We start from the raw sequence: 20,215 nt of genomic DNA, 5'->3' as shown, positions 1-20,215 counted from the left end.
GTGAATTACCAATAAATAAATAAATAAATAAATAAATAAATAAATAAATAAATAAATAAATAAATAAATCTTTATTGTCCTAATGCATTTTTTTCTTTTGATTTTGGTGAAATATGAGCTGGACATGGAGGTGGGGACTTTTGCTCACTTCCAGGAATCCGGCGGGATTCCCAGACTGAGCTGAAGCGCTGTTGACTCACTTTTGTCTGTTCTACTGAGAGTCTGATGATAAATTGCTGAGCCCTGAAGTGGGAGGGGCATTACCTGCTAGGTGCAAAGCAGCTCTCTTCCCATTGGCTGAGAGGAGGCAGTATATTTCCTCACTCAACAATGCGAGAGTGAGCAGAGAGTTCAGAGCATTGAGAGGACGAGAGGCCAACAAGTAAACTCCTAGCACATCCACTGAAAGATTCCAAGAGGAGGCTTGATAGACTGCAAATTTAAAAGTATGTATTATATTATTGTGTTTCATGAGCCTGTGTTTTAGTTGATGTCTTCATAAGGCTTGTTTTTCTTGTGTTTGCATGGATTTGGTTTGATTGAGCTGCTTTCTACTTTTTACTGTCTTTTCAGTGGTCCCACCAGCCATATGTGTCTGATTTTGATAACTTGCTGAGTACATTTAAAAGGGACAGCTTTCTTTTGAGCACATTGTAATGGGGAAAAACATTTAAAATGTCTGTCTTTTATTCTGTGTTACATCAATATGCTGAGTTTTACAGTTTTTTGTGTTAAAAAATATGAGAGCTTTATTATGTAGCATAATGCTAAATATTGATTTGAGGTCATATAACCGTGTTTAATGCGCACATACATTGCTGTATTATTGTATTAACTCACTTTGTGAGTTCAGGATAATGTCTGGGAATAACGTGGAGACTTGTCTAAGCATGCTGAAGTGTTGATGTGACCTGATGTTTCTGCTTCATTGACCTTCTGAATGTTCTCCTGTCATTTAAACAGAAGTGCGTATATCATGTGCTGAATGCTTGAGTGTCTCCTTGAAGCAAATCAGTAATGGTGGAAAGCCCTCAGGTTTAATGTGACATTTAGGAAGTCTTGACTTGTGTCTCTGGGTGAGAGAGAGCGTATCATCTGCGGAGTCACATCCTAATGTCTTAATACAACAAACCCCTGAGACGTTTTAGATTAATAAAACTTTACCAAATAAAGAAACGTTTCAAGGCATGATCTGTTTATGGCTGTATGTAACTGTAAAGCATGATGCATGAGTGATCTGAGGTAATGATGACTCAGATGCTGTGTCAGCAGCTTCAGTAATATGGACACTGACGTTTCAGCTGATGCTTTTCCTCTTGCATCACCCAAAACAAAGCCATCCGCTCTGGTTTAAAGGGTGGGAGAACATGCTTAAATAGATAAAATGCTGGTTAATTAGAATACTGAAACCTAATCAGAACATGTCTGTGTATTATATTAATGACAGGGGTAAGGACAGGTTTGTGTTTGCCCTAAGATGATCTGTTTCCTGCGGATTTTGTGAGAACCTTAACAGACATGAGATCATGTGAGATAAGAATATTGCTCCACTGTTTCCTGCTATATCAGGCATAAGTCACAGCATGTCTGAATGTTCAGGTGAGCAGCTACAGGTGTTGTGTACCGGCGCCGAATGACTCATTTCAAGAGTAATATGGGAAAACTAGTTTCTTCCTCTTTCTGATGTTCCACAGGTGTTTTGAAGATGTTTTGACTCGTTTAATTTATGCAATCACATGGTTGAATTCAGGGGCCTGTTGCACAAAGCTGGTTTCAGTTGAAACCCAGGTAAGTTTGAGATTAGTTTGAGGAAACTCTGGTTTTTCGAGCTCAAGACGGTGGATTGGTTTTTATCAGTGTTCATCCCCATACTAATTTACACTACATGGCTAACCTGCTCTGGAGCAGGTTTTATTCTGAATTAGACATCGTAAACCTAAACTGGACCAATCAGCTGCAAGTAAAGATGCAATAACGCCACACTCTCGTTGTATCTCTCGTTCCAAATTAAAGCAGTATATAGTAACAAACTTTAGAGACAAAATTGCTTTTCTTTTTGCGCTAATTATTTATTATATGAATTAATTACTTTAATATAATATATTCATATATTTATTATAAAAAATGAATATAAATATAATGCATGAATTCATAATTCTTTTCAAATTCATTTGAGCTCTTTGTAAATCTATAACTATTAGGCATATTCCTTTGATTCCCATCATGCATTGATATAGTCGGATCATCTTTCAGCAGCAGTGTTTATTCCTGCCTTGTAAATGCATTACATTTTTAATGATAATTTTCAGAATGATCTCTCAAACTTCAGAAGAGAAGTGAAGCAAACGGACACTGTGATTGGCTGTTTGCTGCACGCGTCACACTTTCAGGTGCACACACTTCAGAGTAAATCACAAACTCTAGATTAAACCCGAGTTGACAGAGAACGTTTATACCGAGCTTTGAGAGACCGTTGAACTTGACAAATCCAGATAACTCTGAAACGCAGAGTTTGTTCGGCTAGCTTCATGCAACAGGCCTCAGTATAAGTGGATGATTGCTATATATTTAGTGCAATGCATTGTACAAAACATTAAGTTAACCTCTAATGTGCATTCTGTTAAAAAAAAAAAAAATTCTGCCATATTTGCAGTGGGGTTCACTGAATCTGTAAACGTTGAAAACCCCTGGTCTGGTTTTATCGGGAGTGTTGAAACTTGTTTAGTCTTGATTTGCATATTTTAAATGCCTCTGTCCTTACAGAAATCCTACTGAAGACATCACAATAGCAAGATGGCTGTCAGTTCGTTTCACCGCGGGCAATGGGCCTCGCAGTCCTTGAGAGTTACAGCAAAAGAGCTCTCCATTGTTGGTGTGCGAGGCAAAAACACGGCCATTGCTGAGCGATTTTCCAAGTAAGCAAATTACAGGATTTGCACATCTTAAGCTGATCTCACTTGTCATTTAATCTCCTATTTGCTTTCACTTTAGCACCCCTTTTAGCACTCTTTAGACGGTGTTTCACAACCTTTTTTACAAGGCCCTTCTGTTTTAAAAGCGTTTTGTTCTAAATTGGTTTATGATGTTCAAACCTCTGCTCCAACATTATTGGGATGTTTTCTCTTTCTCTTCATTCTTTTGTTCACCATGAAAGTGGTGTCAAATCTTCAGCCAGACAGAGACCACTAATAAAATAATCCATTTTGTTTTTATAAAATGTAATACCATTTTTAAGCACAAATAATATTATCAGAATAAAAATTTGAATGTTCAAAAGCACAAATTTGCCGCATTTAAAAATTGACGAGTGTTAAGTTCTTATTTGTTTCTTGTTTTAAAAATTCTTCCAGAAACCTAAAACTTTCCAAATGTAAGTTCCATATTGAAATGTCTCAGACATTGAACCGCACTGTACGTGTTTGATTTACAGCTGAATGTCTGCTGCCCGACTCATTATAAGCATCTTTGTTGGCTCTCGGTCGGTGTGTTTCCTGTGTAAAGGAATTTCTCCAAGCGTCTGGAGTTTTTCCAGTGCATCTCCTGTCAGATTTTTCTGATGTCTTTTCCAGCTTTCTGCCTCTGGCTTCCTCTCTACACATGCATCAATGACTTCCACATCCTCAAAACTGTAGATTTGCCAGCTGAATTAGAGAGAATCAAAGAAATCAAAGTGAAGGATTAAATAGTTTGTAATCTGATCACTGACCTGTTATAGATGTGGGAAATAAATAGTGTTTAGTAGTTTTAAACAGTTTAACTGTTTTATCACGGTACATACAAGACTATGATCAACTTGTCTATATCTATGTTTCTTTCCAACTAACCTACATTCAAAGCCAGCAGTTAGTTTGAATTGGAATGCCTTGGATTTCCTTTGAAAATCAGATTGAACTTCCTGCTTGCGTTGGTTGGGATTTTTAAAAAAATCCCTCCAACAGATGGTCGGTGTATCTGAAAGCCCTTCAGGCTAGCTTTCAAGTTTTCTTTTTTACTTGTCATAAAAATAAAACTAGAAGTGAAATCAAGACAGTCCAGTTGTTTGCACTGCTACGTATGACCACTAGAGGCCACCAATGATTAAAAGTGATCTTTTAGTTTTTAAGGCAGCTGGAAGGAGATGCAGCCTAGTATTTTGACTAGGCCGACATTGCTTTTTGTGAGTTCAGGATAACGTGGAGACTTGTCTAAGCATGCTGAAGTGCTGATGTGACCTGATGTTTCTGCTTCATTGACCTTCTGAATGTTCTCCTGTCATTTAAACAGAAGTGCGTATATCATGTGCTGAATGCTTGAGTGTCTCCTTGAAGCAAATCAGTAATGGTGAAAAGCCCTCAGCTTTAATGTGACATTTAGGAAGTCTTGACTTGTGTCTCTGGGTGAGAGAGAGCGTATCATCTGCGGAGTCATACAAATAAAATTTTTATTAAATATTTATATTATGGTGTTTTAAATGCACAGAAACTTGCTTCTCTTCATGAGTTTGAGGGCTAGAAAACGGTTGAGTGAACTATTTTTCTTCTTTATTTCTTCTCAGGTACCAGAAAGCAGCAGAAGAAACAGGTTTAGATAAGAAAAAAGTGAGTTGTCCCCATCTTTTTTTTTCAATCAAATGCATAATGACTTGTCTATCTGCAATGACCTGTTTGTCTTTCTATGTTATAATGACTCTTCTCTCTGTTATAATGACTCTATCTATCTATCTATCTATCTATCTATCTATCTATCTATCTATCTATCTATCTATCTATCTATCTATCTATCTATGTCTATCTGTTATAATGACTTGTCTGTCTATCTGTTATATGGACTCGTCTGACTATAACGACTTGTCTGTCTGTCTGTCTATCTGTTATATTGACTCGTCTGTCTAATGACTCATCTGTCTGTATCTATCTATCTATAAAGACTTGTATGATTCATCTGTCTATAATGACTCATCTTTCTGTCTCTATCTATCTATCTATCTATCTATCTATCTATCTATCTATCTATCTATCTATCTATCTATCTATAAAGAGTTGTATGTCTGTCTGTCTAGCTGTTATATTGACTTGTCTGTCTATAATGACTCCTCTGTCTGTCTGTATGTTATAATATCTATCTATCTATCTATCTATCTATCTATCTTTAAAGAGTTGTATGTCTGTCTGTCTAGCTGTTATATTGACTTGTCTGTCTATAATGACTCCTCTGTCTGTCTGTATGTTATAATAACTCTATCTATCTATCTATCTATCTATCTATCTATCTATCTATCTATCTATCTATCTATCTATCTATCTATGTTATAATGACTCAACTGTTTATCTGTCTATCTGTAACACTACCTTGAGCTACTGCTGCTGCTTAGACACTCATGCAGTCAGTGTCCAGTCATCTTAATCCTTATTTAGAAGTCTTAATCTGCAGGTAATTCCCATGTGCTTTACATAACTGGTCCACTCAATCTGTGCCCTCCTGAATAATCAGTGTGTGTGTCTTCATAAATACTTCAAGGAAGCTTCACTTTGAGTGTTAGTGTTTGTCAGGATGAAGGAGTTGCAGAAATGACGATGTGGATGTAGGTATGAGCTACCTGACTGTATTTAAAAGAGACCGCAGCTGGTTCACGTCATGTATAGTCTTTGCATTGAAGTTTTGTTAAATGTGTTAAATGAAAGGTTTTGATTTCTGCCCCATTGCGAGAGGCTTGCATTATGTTTTGGCAGACAGTTTAGCGTGTTTATGTCAGGCCTCATAACTTCTGCCTGGAATGTGAGTAGTTAACATGAGCCAGAGGTATTTGAGCTGTTGTAGCATGCAGGGTCAGAACCAGGGTCAAAATAACATGCTTTAGTTGATTTTGTATTGTGAGCATACAGGAGAAATATGGATTATGTTTGACGCTGATACTTTTACAATAATTTTATTATCCGATTTTTTTCAGTTTATATTTAATTTAAAATTAAAATGTACATTTATTACTAAGCATGTAATGTCTTTCACAAACTTTCTTTTCTCCCGTTTCCTGTCACTACTTCCCCTTTTTATGTTCTTCCTGGTTTGTCTGTCCTGTTGTAAGGGGGTTGGCTTAACTCCCTCATGCAGATAGTTTCAAAAGACTAGCATCTGGTGCTGCATTTTTTTTCCTTTCCTCATTTCAACCAGCACAGACTGAGGGAGCCACTCCTTTTCATTTGCCAGGTTTCTGAAGCTTTTGTAGGCCACCTTTTCTAAGAAAATACTACTAATCCAACTAATGACAAGATCCTCAATCTTTTAATTCTCTTGACTGCTTTTCCTTGTTTGAAGGCCTCAGTGAGTAATGCATTTTGGATCATTAATATTTTCCAGAAATAGATTTTTAAATCAGAATTTCAGTTTAACGCTGTCTCTTTCAAAACTCAACAATGAAATGGCTGTATCTGAACATGTCGTTGTACCTTTTTGTCTTGTCTCAAGATTAAAGATGAAATGTTGAGAAACCAAAGGAGTTAACACTCTTCTGAAATTCTCTTTCTCCGGATACAGTCTCCGGAGAAGTCGACTCCTTCCCTGCGCAACGGCAATCTGAGTGCCCTAAAGCAGCTCTGGGAACAACCAGCCGATACGCCTACCTCTCCAGAACCCAAAGAGCACTCCAGACAGAAGGAGAACCATCAGCAGCACTCTGTTCTGAGGAGCTCGCAGCCTTCAGATCCCACTTTTGACACTCCACTGGAATCCACAGAAGTCCGGTTTGTTGACGGCACAGAGGCCCAGCTGTTGAGCCACGGTGACCAGCCAATGGAGAAGTGGACGCAAAGAGATGTGGAGACTCCCGGGGCTGTGTCCATCGAAAAGCCCACTGTGCCTCTCAACAGCCTGAAGATGATGTTTGAGAAAGGAGAGACCATTCACAACACTGTAAGTACAACTAATTATCTAAACTGGTACATATTATTTGAAGGTATTGTGTTGGTTTGCTAGATAGCGCCTCTTGGTCCCTGTGATTGTCCTGGAACAACATTCCCGTCTGAACATTAAGCCCTAAATGTAAGGTGAATAACACTGATATAAAAGCCTTAACCTTGGTTGTAAGCCTAAACTTGAGATAAACTGTAAACCTGCCTCTCAAATATGATTGGTTGACTGAAATGTTGTTCCAATGTTGTACTTGGTGAATTGTTCACCAAAATGTCTGTTGTGTATTAAAGAATTTATATTGTGTGCAATTCTAAAAATTAAACTTTTTTTTTTTGCGTAATTTTCCCTACTTTTAAATTAAAATGTTAATTTGAAGCCACTTGGACCAAAACAGTCAAATTATAGTTTTTCATGACCATTTTTACCTGACCTCTGACACATTTAAAAACCAGATTTGACTACTGTAGGTTTAGGACTTCCCTATATGTAAATGACCTCTGTTATGGTTGGCTAACCTTTGTAAACACTGACGTGTTGATATGCAAATAAGGGTGGTCCTATGTTAATTAATTGTTTTGTACAGACAGTACTATTCAAAAGTTTGGGTTCAGTAATTTTCTTTTATTTAACATTAAACTGATCCAAAATGACGGTAAAGAGATTCAGAATGTTAAAGGTCTCCATTTTAAAAAAAAATCTATTCTTTTGAACTTTTTATTAATTGAATAATTGCAAAATGCAAAAATGTATCATGATTTCCTCAACAATATTAAGCAACACATAATGCTTTCAACATTAACAATAATAAATGTTTCTTGAGCAGAATATTATCATATCAGAATGATTTCTGAAGGATCCTGTGACACTGAAGACTGGCGAGATAATGCTGAAAATTCAGCTTTGACATCACAGGAATAAATCACATTTTAAAATATATATTAAAATAAAGCAGTTATTTAAAATTGTTATATTTCACAATATTGCTGGTTTTACTGTATTTTTTATTTAATAAATGCAGCCTTAATGAGCAGAAATGTCTTTCAAAAAAGAAAAGAGAAAAATCCTCCCAACCTTAAACATTTATGAATAGCCATTTTTTTGCTCATAGTTCATATTCATAAATATTCTAGGTGGACTGGGAAGGATGCTTTGCACTGTGAAAGCTGTGTTGTGTACATATTAGATCAATCTTTTAGTATAATGAAATAGAAGTTCTTCCATTATATCTTCCCTTAAATAAATGCAAGTAAGAGTTTGATTTCAAGACGACTTGATCAAACAGTATTTTGGTAAAAAACAAAATACTCAAATGGTAAACAATGTCTGTTTTGCTTGCTGGATATCTGCTTGTGTTCAAGAGACTGGTCATGCTGTGCATCACATGGTCTGCGTTCATGAAGACACCAGTGTGCTTCAGTTCATATCGCTCTGTGTTCTGAGGTTTCAGTGGGTTCACTGGTCTGTTAAATGGCTTGCAGGTCGACTATTGTGAGTTTGTCTCTAACTTTGTATAAAATGTTACTTTAGCGCTTTGTTTAAAAGCTATCTCTGAGTTTTAAAGTTTGGCATGTAAATTGTAATGCTACAGTATACTTTTCTAAGTGATTAGAATCATGATTTTTGCTAGACAGACAGTAAAATGGCCAAAAACTGTAAATTGAACATCATAGAGAAATGGGAGTGGCTTCTTGTGACTTGAGCATGTATGCAACCAATCAGAACACCTTAGTAACTAAACAGCAGCAACTAAAAATCACTCGGAATACATTTGCAACCACACCCACAAGTCCTTGTTATCGGCATTCAAAACTCATCACAATGGTCCCAATAATCATATGTACAAATTTAGTTATTCTAAAGTTGTTTTTTAAACTAGATCCATTGTACGTCACTGATTTGAACCCCTGATTGTCTGTGTGGTTATAGATGAGATGAACATTCTTGTGGTGTCTTTTTAGTCACGTCTTGTCTTGATCTGAAATTTTGTTTTTTCTTTAATCAAATTTTTTGGAACAGTCAAAGGCTATGTGTTTAAAATAAACCGGGACTTCGCCATACACAATGGTGTCTCTTGTTTGGTGGACTGCAAAGGGAATCGTGGCCAACATTTTATCTGAAAAAAAGTAAGCTAAAAGGAGCGTGGGTGGAGGAGAGGGAAAGACTGAAGCTGAATATATTTTGCTGTCACCAGTGGTTCAAAACGTCCCAGCATGCAATGAGCAATGTTTTGATCCCCACACCATAGTTATGCTTCTTCCTAAGGCAAACATCATTATTGCTCATACTGGGGGTTAGGGGCTTTTCACATCCCTAATCCAAAGCATAATACTTCCAGCTGCTGTGATTTTTGTTTTATTTTATTTTTTTAGGACTGAATCAGTGCTATGAATTTGTGAACAGTGCTGGCTATTAACTGATTACATGTACTCTGGTTTGATAATATCAGATTGCAAAAAACAAAACAAAAAACTTGTAAATAATTAGATTACATTTTAAAATGCAAATTAACACTACAGTACATTTTATTATAGATTTTTTTAATGTAATTCTCACAGTGGCAGCCAAATATTCATAATTAATTTATTCTTCATACCACTTTTTATCTTTTAAACTGTCCTTTCTAAAAATGCCCGCTGCCTGTAAACTTTCAGAAGGTCTTCCAGGTTTGTGGAACTGGACACACAGATCAGACACTCATGTGACTATCACTAAAAAACAAACAACATTTGATCACTGGATTTACAGAATGGTAATTTTTACCTAATATATTTACTTAAAGTTCCCCTAAGATTTTAATTTGTATTTTAGGTCAAAAATGTAATTTAGTTCACAGTTCTCTGATGTCAGTTAATAGTCACATGACATGCAGACAATACAAAAACAAAACAAAAACGACTTTTTTAAAACTTGTTTTATTTTTAAATTATTAATTTGAAAACTTGTATGATTTACTTACTTAATAGCTTTTCATTAAACTATCAAACCACCTGCATTTCCATCATGAACCCCAGTCTGGGAAACCCTGATGTATTTAATGCACTTCATGTTGTTAGCAAGGAAATTTTCTTTCTTTCTTTTTTTAAATATCAATTACAAAGATTATTCTACTCAAATCAATGTGATAAACATTTAAAAGTAATCCAAAAGTAACCAATTACAATTTTAAAGTAATCTACCCAGCTCTGCTTGCGTTGGGTAAGTTACCATAAAAAAGTAAGTAATTCCTAGCTACTAATTACATTTTCAACGGTGTAATCAGATTACAGTATTAATAATTCTTTCTGAAAAAAAGTATTGAATCGCTTATTGGTAATTCATTTCTAAATCCCATATAAACCTCGACCATTTGAACAATACAAACATGAAACTGCTATTTTACTACTTTCAAACAAATATAAAAATGCATAAATTATTCTTTACAGACTACAACGGTGCAGTGTGTAATATTTATGAGGAGCTATAGACAGAAATGCAATATAATATACATAACTATGTTTTCAGTGCTGTATAAATACCTTACATAATGACCCATTATTTTATTATCTTAGAACGAGCCATTTCTATCTACATACACCACGTGTCCCCTTACAGTGAAGTAACCATTTTGCGCAGCCATGCTTCTACAGTAGCCTTAAACGGACAAACTTATCTACAGAGCGGTAGTCACTCTCTACTGTCTCAGACGACTAAATCTTTGTCCTGTGTCGGCCAAGGTAACTTCTCTATGTGGTTTGAAAGTAAGGAGTGAGCGGTTGCAGTTTCCTCACCACTAGATGCCTCTAAAATGTACACAGAGCACCTTTAAAAGGAGGTTACATTAAAAACAAACATTTTCACACTAGATATTATATCCTCTGTTTTATGTAGAATTGTTATATACAGTATTTAATTTGGTCACATCAGAAGTAACTAATAAAATTAAGAGTAATCCTGTACTTTAATTTTTGTGTTACCCTTCCTTTACTTTTTGGGAAAAGTAATTAAATGACAGTAATTAATTGATTAGTGCACCGTTCACTGATTCGTTTTTTTAGTTCAGCTCACTGACTCGGTGATCTGGTCGCAGCAGTTCTCAAATAAATGGATTTAATTAATCCTCATGCAAAGCCACAGTTTCATTTTATGGTTAAACCCTAACTCCTCCACCTCTCAAAAGACATTTCCATCATTAGACAGGGATGAGGCTGCTCTCATTGAAAGTCTTTGCGGTTCTCACTGGGGGGCTGATGTCATGAGATAAACGTCCACATGATCGCTGCTGGGTTCAAGCTCTCTGCTCTCATCAAAGCCAAACTTCTCTCCTTTAACCTGAGGGATGGTCATGAGGGAGAGAGACTGACTAAAATAAGTGAACTCATCCTCCACCTCCTCCAGCATTTATTTTTTTTAATCTCCTGCAGAGATTTGTTTTCTGAATGTCACTGGATGTTACATTTGGAGTGCTTCGAGAGTTGAACTGACTGTAAAAGCAGCTGATAAAGGGACGTTCTAGATATGATCGGACGTGACGATGTGCCGAGTCTGTAGGGTGGACGCATTTCGTAAGAAACTCTAGACTTTCGCAGATGTTTCGTTACTCGAGAAACATCATTATAATGAATAGTCAGACTGACAAGATTATTCTGCATTCAAGCAATTCTGTGACGTAATAATAATCCTAATTATTGATACTAATAATCTTTATAATTGGCACTTTAGTTCAAGGATAAAATAAAATGAAAGCATATTAAAAGAGATATGAAGGCGAAGATTATATATAGATGTGGTATAGTAAACTTCATCTTTTGTCACAGATTTTATTCTCTGATAACATAAGGACGTTCCTCATTTTTGGCAGGCCGTGGCTCATATGTTCCTATCTTTTGTGTGTTTTGGATTAATAAAGGGTCTTTTGTCTGGGCTGATGCCCCCTGTGGCTGTGCTGCCCTTGCCTTTTGTACTGTGTTTATTTCCCGCTCCCCTGGTGTCTGCACACCAGCCTGGAGACGCTGCACTGATGCCTGGCCGCCTGGATCCCCTTACAGCCCCGCTGATGGCTAATCCATGATTGGGGGGTGGGCCGGTTTCAGCCCCCCGTTTGGATTTAGAGGTTCAGCCAGCTGCCTACCCCACCCCAGCCTCTCAGCCCTCCCCCTCTCCATCTCTCCCGCTGCTGCCAGCAAAACACTGGCATGCTCACCGTCTTTAATCTGCTCTCAGAGCACTGCCGGGCTTTAGTCAGACAGACTCGGCTCTGTAAATCTCCAGGAATCACTGCGGACCGCCCGTTGTTGTCTGTCTGATTTTAAATAGGTAAGACGCATGGCTTTCAGATCGATACTGATATTGTTACATGTGGAAACTCTCTGTTGGGTGGGATGATGTCAGTTTTAGTTCCTGTCGTGCTGCTTTCCTGAGAACAATGGCAATGGATACAGTGGATACTTTTTGGAGGATGTGTTTTGTGCTGGGATTGATTGCAGCGTTGTTGCACAATGTGTTAGGCACTTCTTGAAAAGTAAATGCTTGTGATGTTTTTGATTAACTGTCTGTCGTTTTCTGAAACAAAAGCCGAGAAGTAAGCAATACCACTACAGTAAAATGGTGCATGAACTTTATATATAGACCAACATGTTTCCAGTTAATCATCTTACGGAAAAGTTTAACATTGTGACAAAAGTAGCTCTTTTTTAAAAAAAATGTATTAATTATATTTTTAATGACGGGTAATACAATATAGCCGGCACCAAATTGTTGGGTTAATGTCATTTTCGTAACAGTGTTGTTGCCCACTGGTCTGCTCTGGTCTCAGTCCACGGGGTGTAGAATTGCATGAGCTGTTGTGGCAGTAAAGCCAGACGCTGGTGTCTGTCCACGGCTCTCTCAGAGCTCATTAGGGGATTATTGATGCCAGTGGAGGGACTGGCCAGCCTGAGCAGGAGACATGTTTAAACACTGCTGTCATGGCTTTAAATGTCTCGTCACCTTACTCATTAGTGCTGTTTGCTAAAGTAAGCATCATTATTACTTTAGCTCATACTTAGGGTTAGGGGATTTGAACAAACCCCTTACCCGTCCCAGAGTATTAAACTTTGGGCCGTAACTCATCCTGCACAGAATAAGGCTTATGAAGAGGTCAGATATTTGAGGGTTTTTCTTTTTGTATGCCAGCCAATAAAATGACTTGGCAATCACGGCATGCTTTTATTTAAATCTTTTATAACAGTTAATAATTGTTTATATACAATGAAGATGGATGAGCCAATTTGCTATTAAATATTCAATACATTTATATTTAATTAAAAAAAAAGTAATTTATAGACTTGACAGTATAGAGAAACAAGAAATTATCAGGGAGAGCGAGGGGAAATGGGATCAAATCTGCACTGGCGCTGACTTTTTAAAGTCTTCATGAAATCAGTTATGTTTCTTATTGAATATCCTGAAATGCATCACCGTGAAGTGACTTTAAGGACTTTTTAATGCTTTCCTTGTCTTTGTTCTGTGCTTGGCACTCTTTATTAACACACGTTTCTTTGTCTGTTTAGATGTCCAAAGAACCTGGGAGACCAGGAGACAGTGGATCTGAGAATATGGAACCAGGAGATAAAGGTACAGAATCAAATGCACCACTAAACACAATATTTTTTCTGTTAAATGATCTCGCATCTTGAACTTCCTGCTTCCTTTTTGTAACACTGTAAGAATCAGCTTTCTGGAAAGTGCTGATTACAGTTTTGTGGAAGTTCCTGTTTCCCAATCCCCTTCTTTGACCCCGTCCCCTCCCCCATTGTCTGAGTTACCCCACTGACTCAGATTCTCTATTTCTTCCGTAATTCACAGAAAGTCTTGACTCTGGTGTCAAAATGGTGGAGTCAACCCCTCTCAGGGACAGAATGGCCATGTACCAGGCAGCTGTGACTAAGCACGATTTCCCTTCCTCCCCCACTGTGAGTTTCACCCCCACTCCTATTACAATAAAACACTCCCTCTGTAACTTCTTATGATTTTATCAGCCGCAACAATCTACAAAACACTCTTTGTATCTTTTTTTTTTTTTTTTCACCCAAAAATTCAAAAACATGGAAGAGATGTCATTTACTTTTTTTTATTTAGGTCCAAACCAATTCGACTTTCTTTATTCAGTGGACAACAATTTTCCATGCTTTTTCATGAGATTAATATGAACAGGGACTGAAGTTTTTTACACAAATCATATGGAATATTTTAAAAGGGATTGTTCACCCCAAATTTAAAACTATCCCATTTTACTCACTCTCAAGCCATCCTATGTGTATATGGCATACTTTTTTTTAAGAAGAAAACAATCTGTTATATATATATAAAAATTCCTGGCTCTTCCAAGCTTTATAATGGCTGTGAACGGCAGCCCAAAAAGTTCATCCATCCATTATACAAGTAATCCATACAGTTCCAGGGGGTTAATACATTCATATGGATTACTTTTATAATGGGTGGATGAACTTTTTGGGCTTGGATTTTTGCATTTTTAATATAACTGATTGTATTCGTCTGAAAGAAGAATGTCATATACACCTAGGATGGCTTGAGGCTGCAGGGTAACTTTAATTTTTGGATGAACTTTCCCTTTAAGTGGCTAAAAATCCCTAGCTTTTTTTTGCTTTATAACAAGTAGTGATGTCCATTATGCAAATGTATAAAAATTCAACTGAAAAGAAAGAATCAATGAATTTTCACAAAACCCATCTGAATAATTTATTCATGAATGGGCTAATCTGGTTTAAGAGAGGGATGGGAGGATGCCTAGATAATATTTCAATGTACATCTGTCATACAGCTTGAAATATAATCATATGGACCATTTAATGATATTTTAATAATACTACTTTTGAAGTTGAGGTCTTAAGTAACCATTAATTAAAGAAGTTTTTCTTTTGTTTTGCATTAGGAGAATGTCATAGGTTTTGGAATGACTTCAGGATGCGTGCATTACGACAAAATATTCACTTTTGGGTGAACTGTTCCTTTAAGGGAGCACAAGCTCAAACCTTTCCCTTTTTGTGTTCCTTTGGTAGAGTGAACCAGCAGACAATGAAGTCCGCAGTCACAGTGGGAAGCAGAAGGAAAATGTGCCACCAGTGTGTGCTGATGTGGTAAGAACTGTTAGGCTCTTGGCAACGTCAAATCCTGTGAATGAATTCACAATACATTTGCATCTTTACAGGGGCCTTATTGTGCAAATATTACCTTTCATGCAGTGCAGGTCTGCAAAGTTCTAAAGATAAAAGTTTGGCATTCTAAACTGCCAAAAGTCGCCAGCAAATTCAGTCATATATGTTTGCAACAAATTAGCTGCCCGTGAACAATGTCTACTTAGCTACAACAGTGTTTGAGGAGAGGTCAAGGTACTGAGAAGCGACATGTATTGTCAAAAATTTGCTGTTTTATTTGTGCTCAAAAACTACTTTGCTGGACTTGCCAAAAATGAGGATTTGCACTCTAATTGATGCAAAAAACTGACGCCATGGTTACTGTTTGTATCACTGTGTATTGTGCTGAGGAAGACCCAGAGCTGAAATATGAGCAGCAATGGGAGTTTTGTTTCTGACACGTGATGTAAGCGTTAGACCAATCCCAGGGACTTGGAAAGGATGATGTTTTTTTTTTTGGTGGACAAAATCAATTCTCATGCTTTTTATTTTTGTTGAATATCCGATTTCACATTATGGAAGCAAAAAGGTTTACAAACGCAGTTTCACTTTAAAACAATAACCATTTTGAAAACTGTACAGTTTTCCAGAAGTAAAAGTTTCTTCTCTTTGTCTCTGCAGGGCTCTGAATCCAACACTGTGAAAAGTCCCACTACAGACAAGAATGGTGAGTGCTTGTTCTGTCCTTTTCACTCATGATATGAAATTATTAATCTAGGTTCAACTCTATTTTAAGTATTTTGATAGTTTGTACTGTTAGTTTCTTTGATCCCAGTGCCCTCTAGAGGTTATTTTACAGCAATGTCAAACATCACTGTTCTCTCCATTTACAGGCTCTGCTATAAGTCCTGAACAAAACCCGTCTAAATCTGTTAGGGTGAGTATTTGGTAAATTAATAAATATCTATTTCTTTATTTACCACATAGTTTTATCATAGTGTAATCGAAAAAATACAGCCATGGCTTGTCACTTTAGCTAAAACATTTTTGTGCCATTGTAGATGTTCCGTTTGCCTGTCCGTGAAACCTGTGTGACGTGCCTTAAGACCGTGTACCCGCTGGAGAAACTCGTAGCGAATCAGCAGATTTACCACAACACCTGCTTCCGCTGTGCCTACTGCAACACCAAACTCAGGTGAGGTCAAGAGACTTGGCTCTGATCCAGCTGGCCCACTTTGTGGACTAGCAGAAGTGCACAAGACTGTTCAGTCTCCCATTTGTCAATTTATGATGCAGAGGGGTGCTCATGAGTGTCCACTATTTGCTTGCCCAACAGCCAGTGTTACTTTAAAAAAATATATTTTTTATTTTTACTGTTTTTAAAAATTTATTTTATACTACATGAATATCTTTTAAACGTCATCTGTTTAGTAATGTCTTTTTTATTTTTATGACATTAAACTGGGCATAAGTAACATTTTAGTTAATGAAATATGCAGAATTAAATGCAATTTTCAAACATTTTATATATTAAACATGTAAAAACGGTTATAAATAAGATAAATAGTTATTTACATAGCCTACAGTCGTTTTACCAAAGTTCAGACCAAACTCTAATTTTCAGGACTCACAACCTTAGTTTTTCAGCAGATTTTATGTGCGATTCTGGTAACTTACAGCGATGGCGATATGAGGTGTTTATCATTTGAAGGCTTCATATCCAGTCATTATTGTCGTCGTCCACAGATTAGCCAGCTAGTAAATCGCTTCACCTAATCACCTTGCCGCGGCTTCTCCCGCCAGTTTTCTGGTCTGCGCGTGACTCAAACGCTCGCGCTCCAGTCAGGAACAGAAAGTTCTAACCTGTCGATTAATTTCGATTTTAAGGCCTCGTGACGTGTCACGTTAGTTGTGTAGACAGTTTGTGTATGACAGTTTTTGAGCCATACGCTTGTATTAAAATATAGGTTACTTTTAGCCATAACTTAGCCACACCAACTTTGTGAATGTAGCCATTTCAGGTTTTTTTCTTCTTTTAAATAAATGTTAGAAATGTTTGTGAATATCTTCCAGTATTAGGCCTCTATTTTTATTGTCATATTTTCGCCAACAGTATAGTGCTGCAGCAGGGTTGATGTATTTGTGTAGGCCAAGTAGATTAGCATGATTCTGGTTGTCTTAACCCATTATTACATTTTCTATCAGTGACCAACAAAACTGCTTGATTCTTACCAGTTAACAAAACTAAAGTAAAAAAAAAAAATCTCAAGCCAAAATACAATCACCAGTAAAAACCTAAACATAGGCTATAAATGAACTACCATGGTTGCATGGCTTCAACAACCTCACCAATATTAAGCTTTAGAGTTCCGACAACTCTGAGTTTGCAGGAATGCGATTTTATAGACACAATAAGTCTGCTAAAGCAGACTAGTCAGTAGATGAGTTCACCTGTTCAATGTTAAAAAGTTAAGTCCCCGATTTACCTCTGTAGTCCCATTTAGCCACTCTTCTCAAGGCAAGTAAAGCTTGAAAAAATCATGAGGGGGGAAGTGGGAATATCTTTAACTTGTGTTATACCACAAGCCATAGGCCTATTTCAGTTATTGAGGCATTTAACCAAATGCCCATTCAAAATCCCATTGACCTCAGCACGATGAAATCAGAAGTGCTAAAATGCTAACAAATTTCCTGGTTTTGTCCTACAAAAATATATCATCCCTGCAGCACTAAAATGGTTTGCTTTAGGACATCCGAGTATTTAAATTATGCTCAGTTTGGTTTGTTTCTAATATCTCACTGTTTTGCCGCCCTCTTTTGGACAGTCTGGTGAACTACGCTTCTTTGCACAACAATGTCTACTGCAAGCCACACTTCTGCCAGCTGTTTAAAGCCAAGGGCAACTATGACGAGGGTTTCGGTCACCGACCCCATAAGGAGCTTTGGGAGACTCGAGGAGAAGGTGCCGAGGAGCAGAAGCTCTCACCTCAAGAAACAACCTTCAGCACAACGGTAGAGGAGTCTCCACTGGTAAAGGTTAATGTGCTTGCGGCCACTTTAGAGACCCGAACACAGGCCGGCTCTGAGAGGGTGGAGAAGCCACTGGAAACGGGACGACTCAAGATATCCTGGCCTCCTCAGTCAGAAGGGGAGGAGAGCGCAACCCATGTGTGTGGAGCTACTGACGGCAGTGGCATCAAACCCATCCGCCCGAAATGGCCTCCAGAGGGCGACTTGGTATCAAGCATCTCAGACCAATCTGATCTACCTAAGATTCGCAGGAGCGTCTCACTTAAGGAGAGAAGCAAACCGTTTTCCATCTTCAGCTCTGCGCCAGTCACTCAACCCACCAAGAGATGCCAAAGATCGCCTTCAATTGAGAAGCCAGACTCGGAGGAGGTAATGTCACCCGTCTCTTCCACCACAGACACGCTGATCTCTTCCGAGGACATGACTGAAAACAACCAATCAGAAGAGGAGGAACAGGGTGAAACCAATGAGGAAAGGATGGATCAGGAGGAGAAAGAGGAACTTTCCTCACTGAAATGCAGCTCACCAGATAACAGTCCTCCATCGTCGGCCGTGAGCGAGTCTGGACTGGATCCGGAGGAGAACCAGGCCTCACAAGATGTGGGCTTCTGGGATGGAGAAGAAGCTGAGGAAGATCACCCTGATGTCACCGTGGAGGACCTCATTAAGAGGAACCGTCATTACGACGATGACGATGATGTGGTTTGACTTGAGATTGATTAGATGCCTGTGGACTTTCATTTTCCAGAAGCACCAGCGAATTTTCATGTAGTCTCCGTTGTGGGTCTTTGTCTGTCTTCGTGCAATTTTTTTCATGTCTTCAGCTTTTACATGTGCCTATAAATGTAAATGATCTAAAACCAAGTAGTTGTCAGGTTATTCAGAAGGCTTCTCTAGTCTAGACAATACACTAGAGCTCCTACAGTCTCTTCAAGCCTAGTTTTATGAAGTTTTAATTTGTTTGGTACTTTTCTATATTTCAATAGAGTAGAATATTGTATTCTGCTGCAGTTCAATTTCAAAATATTTGCATTCCAAAACAATTAAAACAATTTTTCTATATTGCTTTTAAGAGTTTAAATTTGATTAGGCCAATCTTAGTAAGTTTAGTTCAAGCACCCATCTTTTTTATTCTTTTATTATCATCACTACTGTACTGCACTTGTATGTACTTTATCTGTTAAACACCCAGCTGTACAACATTTGATTGAATTGGCAACCTTTGAATGTTTTATTGCAAAATTGTATAATTTAACTATTTTAAATGTTGCTTTTTATATCATGGGACCAAATATCCTTTCAAATAAATTTACTACTACAGAATATTGAGCGAGTGCTTTTTAATAACTGTTTTTCTACAGTGATCCTACAATTAATCCAATATTTTCCCCAGCAAAGTGAACATATGTATTTTACTCTCCAGATAGGCTAATAAAACAAACAGCATGCCTTTTTAAGTGTTTATAAAGCTATAAGATTTGATTTTTTTTTAATCAGTTTTAACCAGTGGAGAAACTACAATGAAATGCATGGAGTTAAATTTATCAACAAGACCCATACCATTACATAAACATCGCATGTTAGTAAAAGTATGTACTGTATATGTGTCTCTCTTTATTTATAGTAGACATTTTCTGTGTAAAATACGTAATTTGCTCATATAGCGCTTTTCTGCCTACTCAATGACCTTTACATAGAAGGGGGGAATCTCCTCAACCACCACCAGTGCTGCTTTCCAGGTTTTTATTATGCACTTCACCCGCTAACTTCCATCCGTCTTGTTCACTCTGATGTGCATCATTACTATTGCTGGAACGCCCTGAGCCCTTGATCATTTGGAATCTACTATGGAGTTAATTTATTAGAATTTTTTTCCTTTATGAAATTGCTTAATGCAGCATTCTCTCTCTCTCTCTCTCTATATATATATATATATATATATGTGTGTGTGTGTTTGGGTTGTTTTAAATAATTAAAATTTCGGAATTGTTTGTGGTGGGGTAAATAAAACACGATATGCGGTGACGTCACAATCGTGTTGGAATGTGGTATATGAAGCTGCCTGAAGCATACATATGAATTAGAATCGCTCCCTTGGTCAGAATAGAGGGAGCCAAGGGTCTGTCCATATAAACTTCCCTTGTCCACTTCACAAAGTGGAACTCAAAAAGGCGGTGGGGAGGGTGAAG

The 20,215-nt window shown here is 37.5% G+C and overlaps 1 protein-coding gene across 1 annotated transcript; it reads left to right on the top strand.

Moving 5' to 3' along the window:
• Positions 1–224: 224 nt before the first annotated feature.
• Positions 225–19,343, top strand: lima1a (LIM domain and actin binding 1a). The gene is made up of 11 exons (XM_067445702.1): positions 225–446; positions 2,764–2,915; positions 4,535–4,577; positions 6,511–6,885; positions 13,413–13,476; positions 13,708–13,814; positions 14,922–14,999; positions 15,678–15,723; positions 15,890–15,933; positions 16,058–16,191; positions 17,822–19,343. The coding sequence occupies exons 2-11, from the start codon at positions 2,794–2,796 to the stop codon at positions 18,732–18,734; spliced, it is 1,926 nt and encodes a 641-aa protein (XP_067301803.1). The 5' UTR covers positions 225–446; positions 2,764–2,793; the 3' UTR covers positions 18,735–19,343.
• The last annotated feature ends 872 nt before the right edge of the window (positions 19,344–20,215 follow it).

The sequence above is a fragment of the Pseudorasbora parva genome, chromosome 6, assembly GCF_024679245.1.
Source record: "Pseudorasbora parva isolate DD20220531a chromosome 6, ASM2467924v1, whole genome shotgun sequence".
NCBI lineage: Eukaryota > Metazoa > Chordata > Actinopteri > Cypriniformes > Gobionidae > Pseudorasbora > Pseudorasbora parva.
Note: the sequence above shows the minus strand (reverse complement) of the source record. Positions and strands in the feature narration are given on the sequence as shown.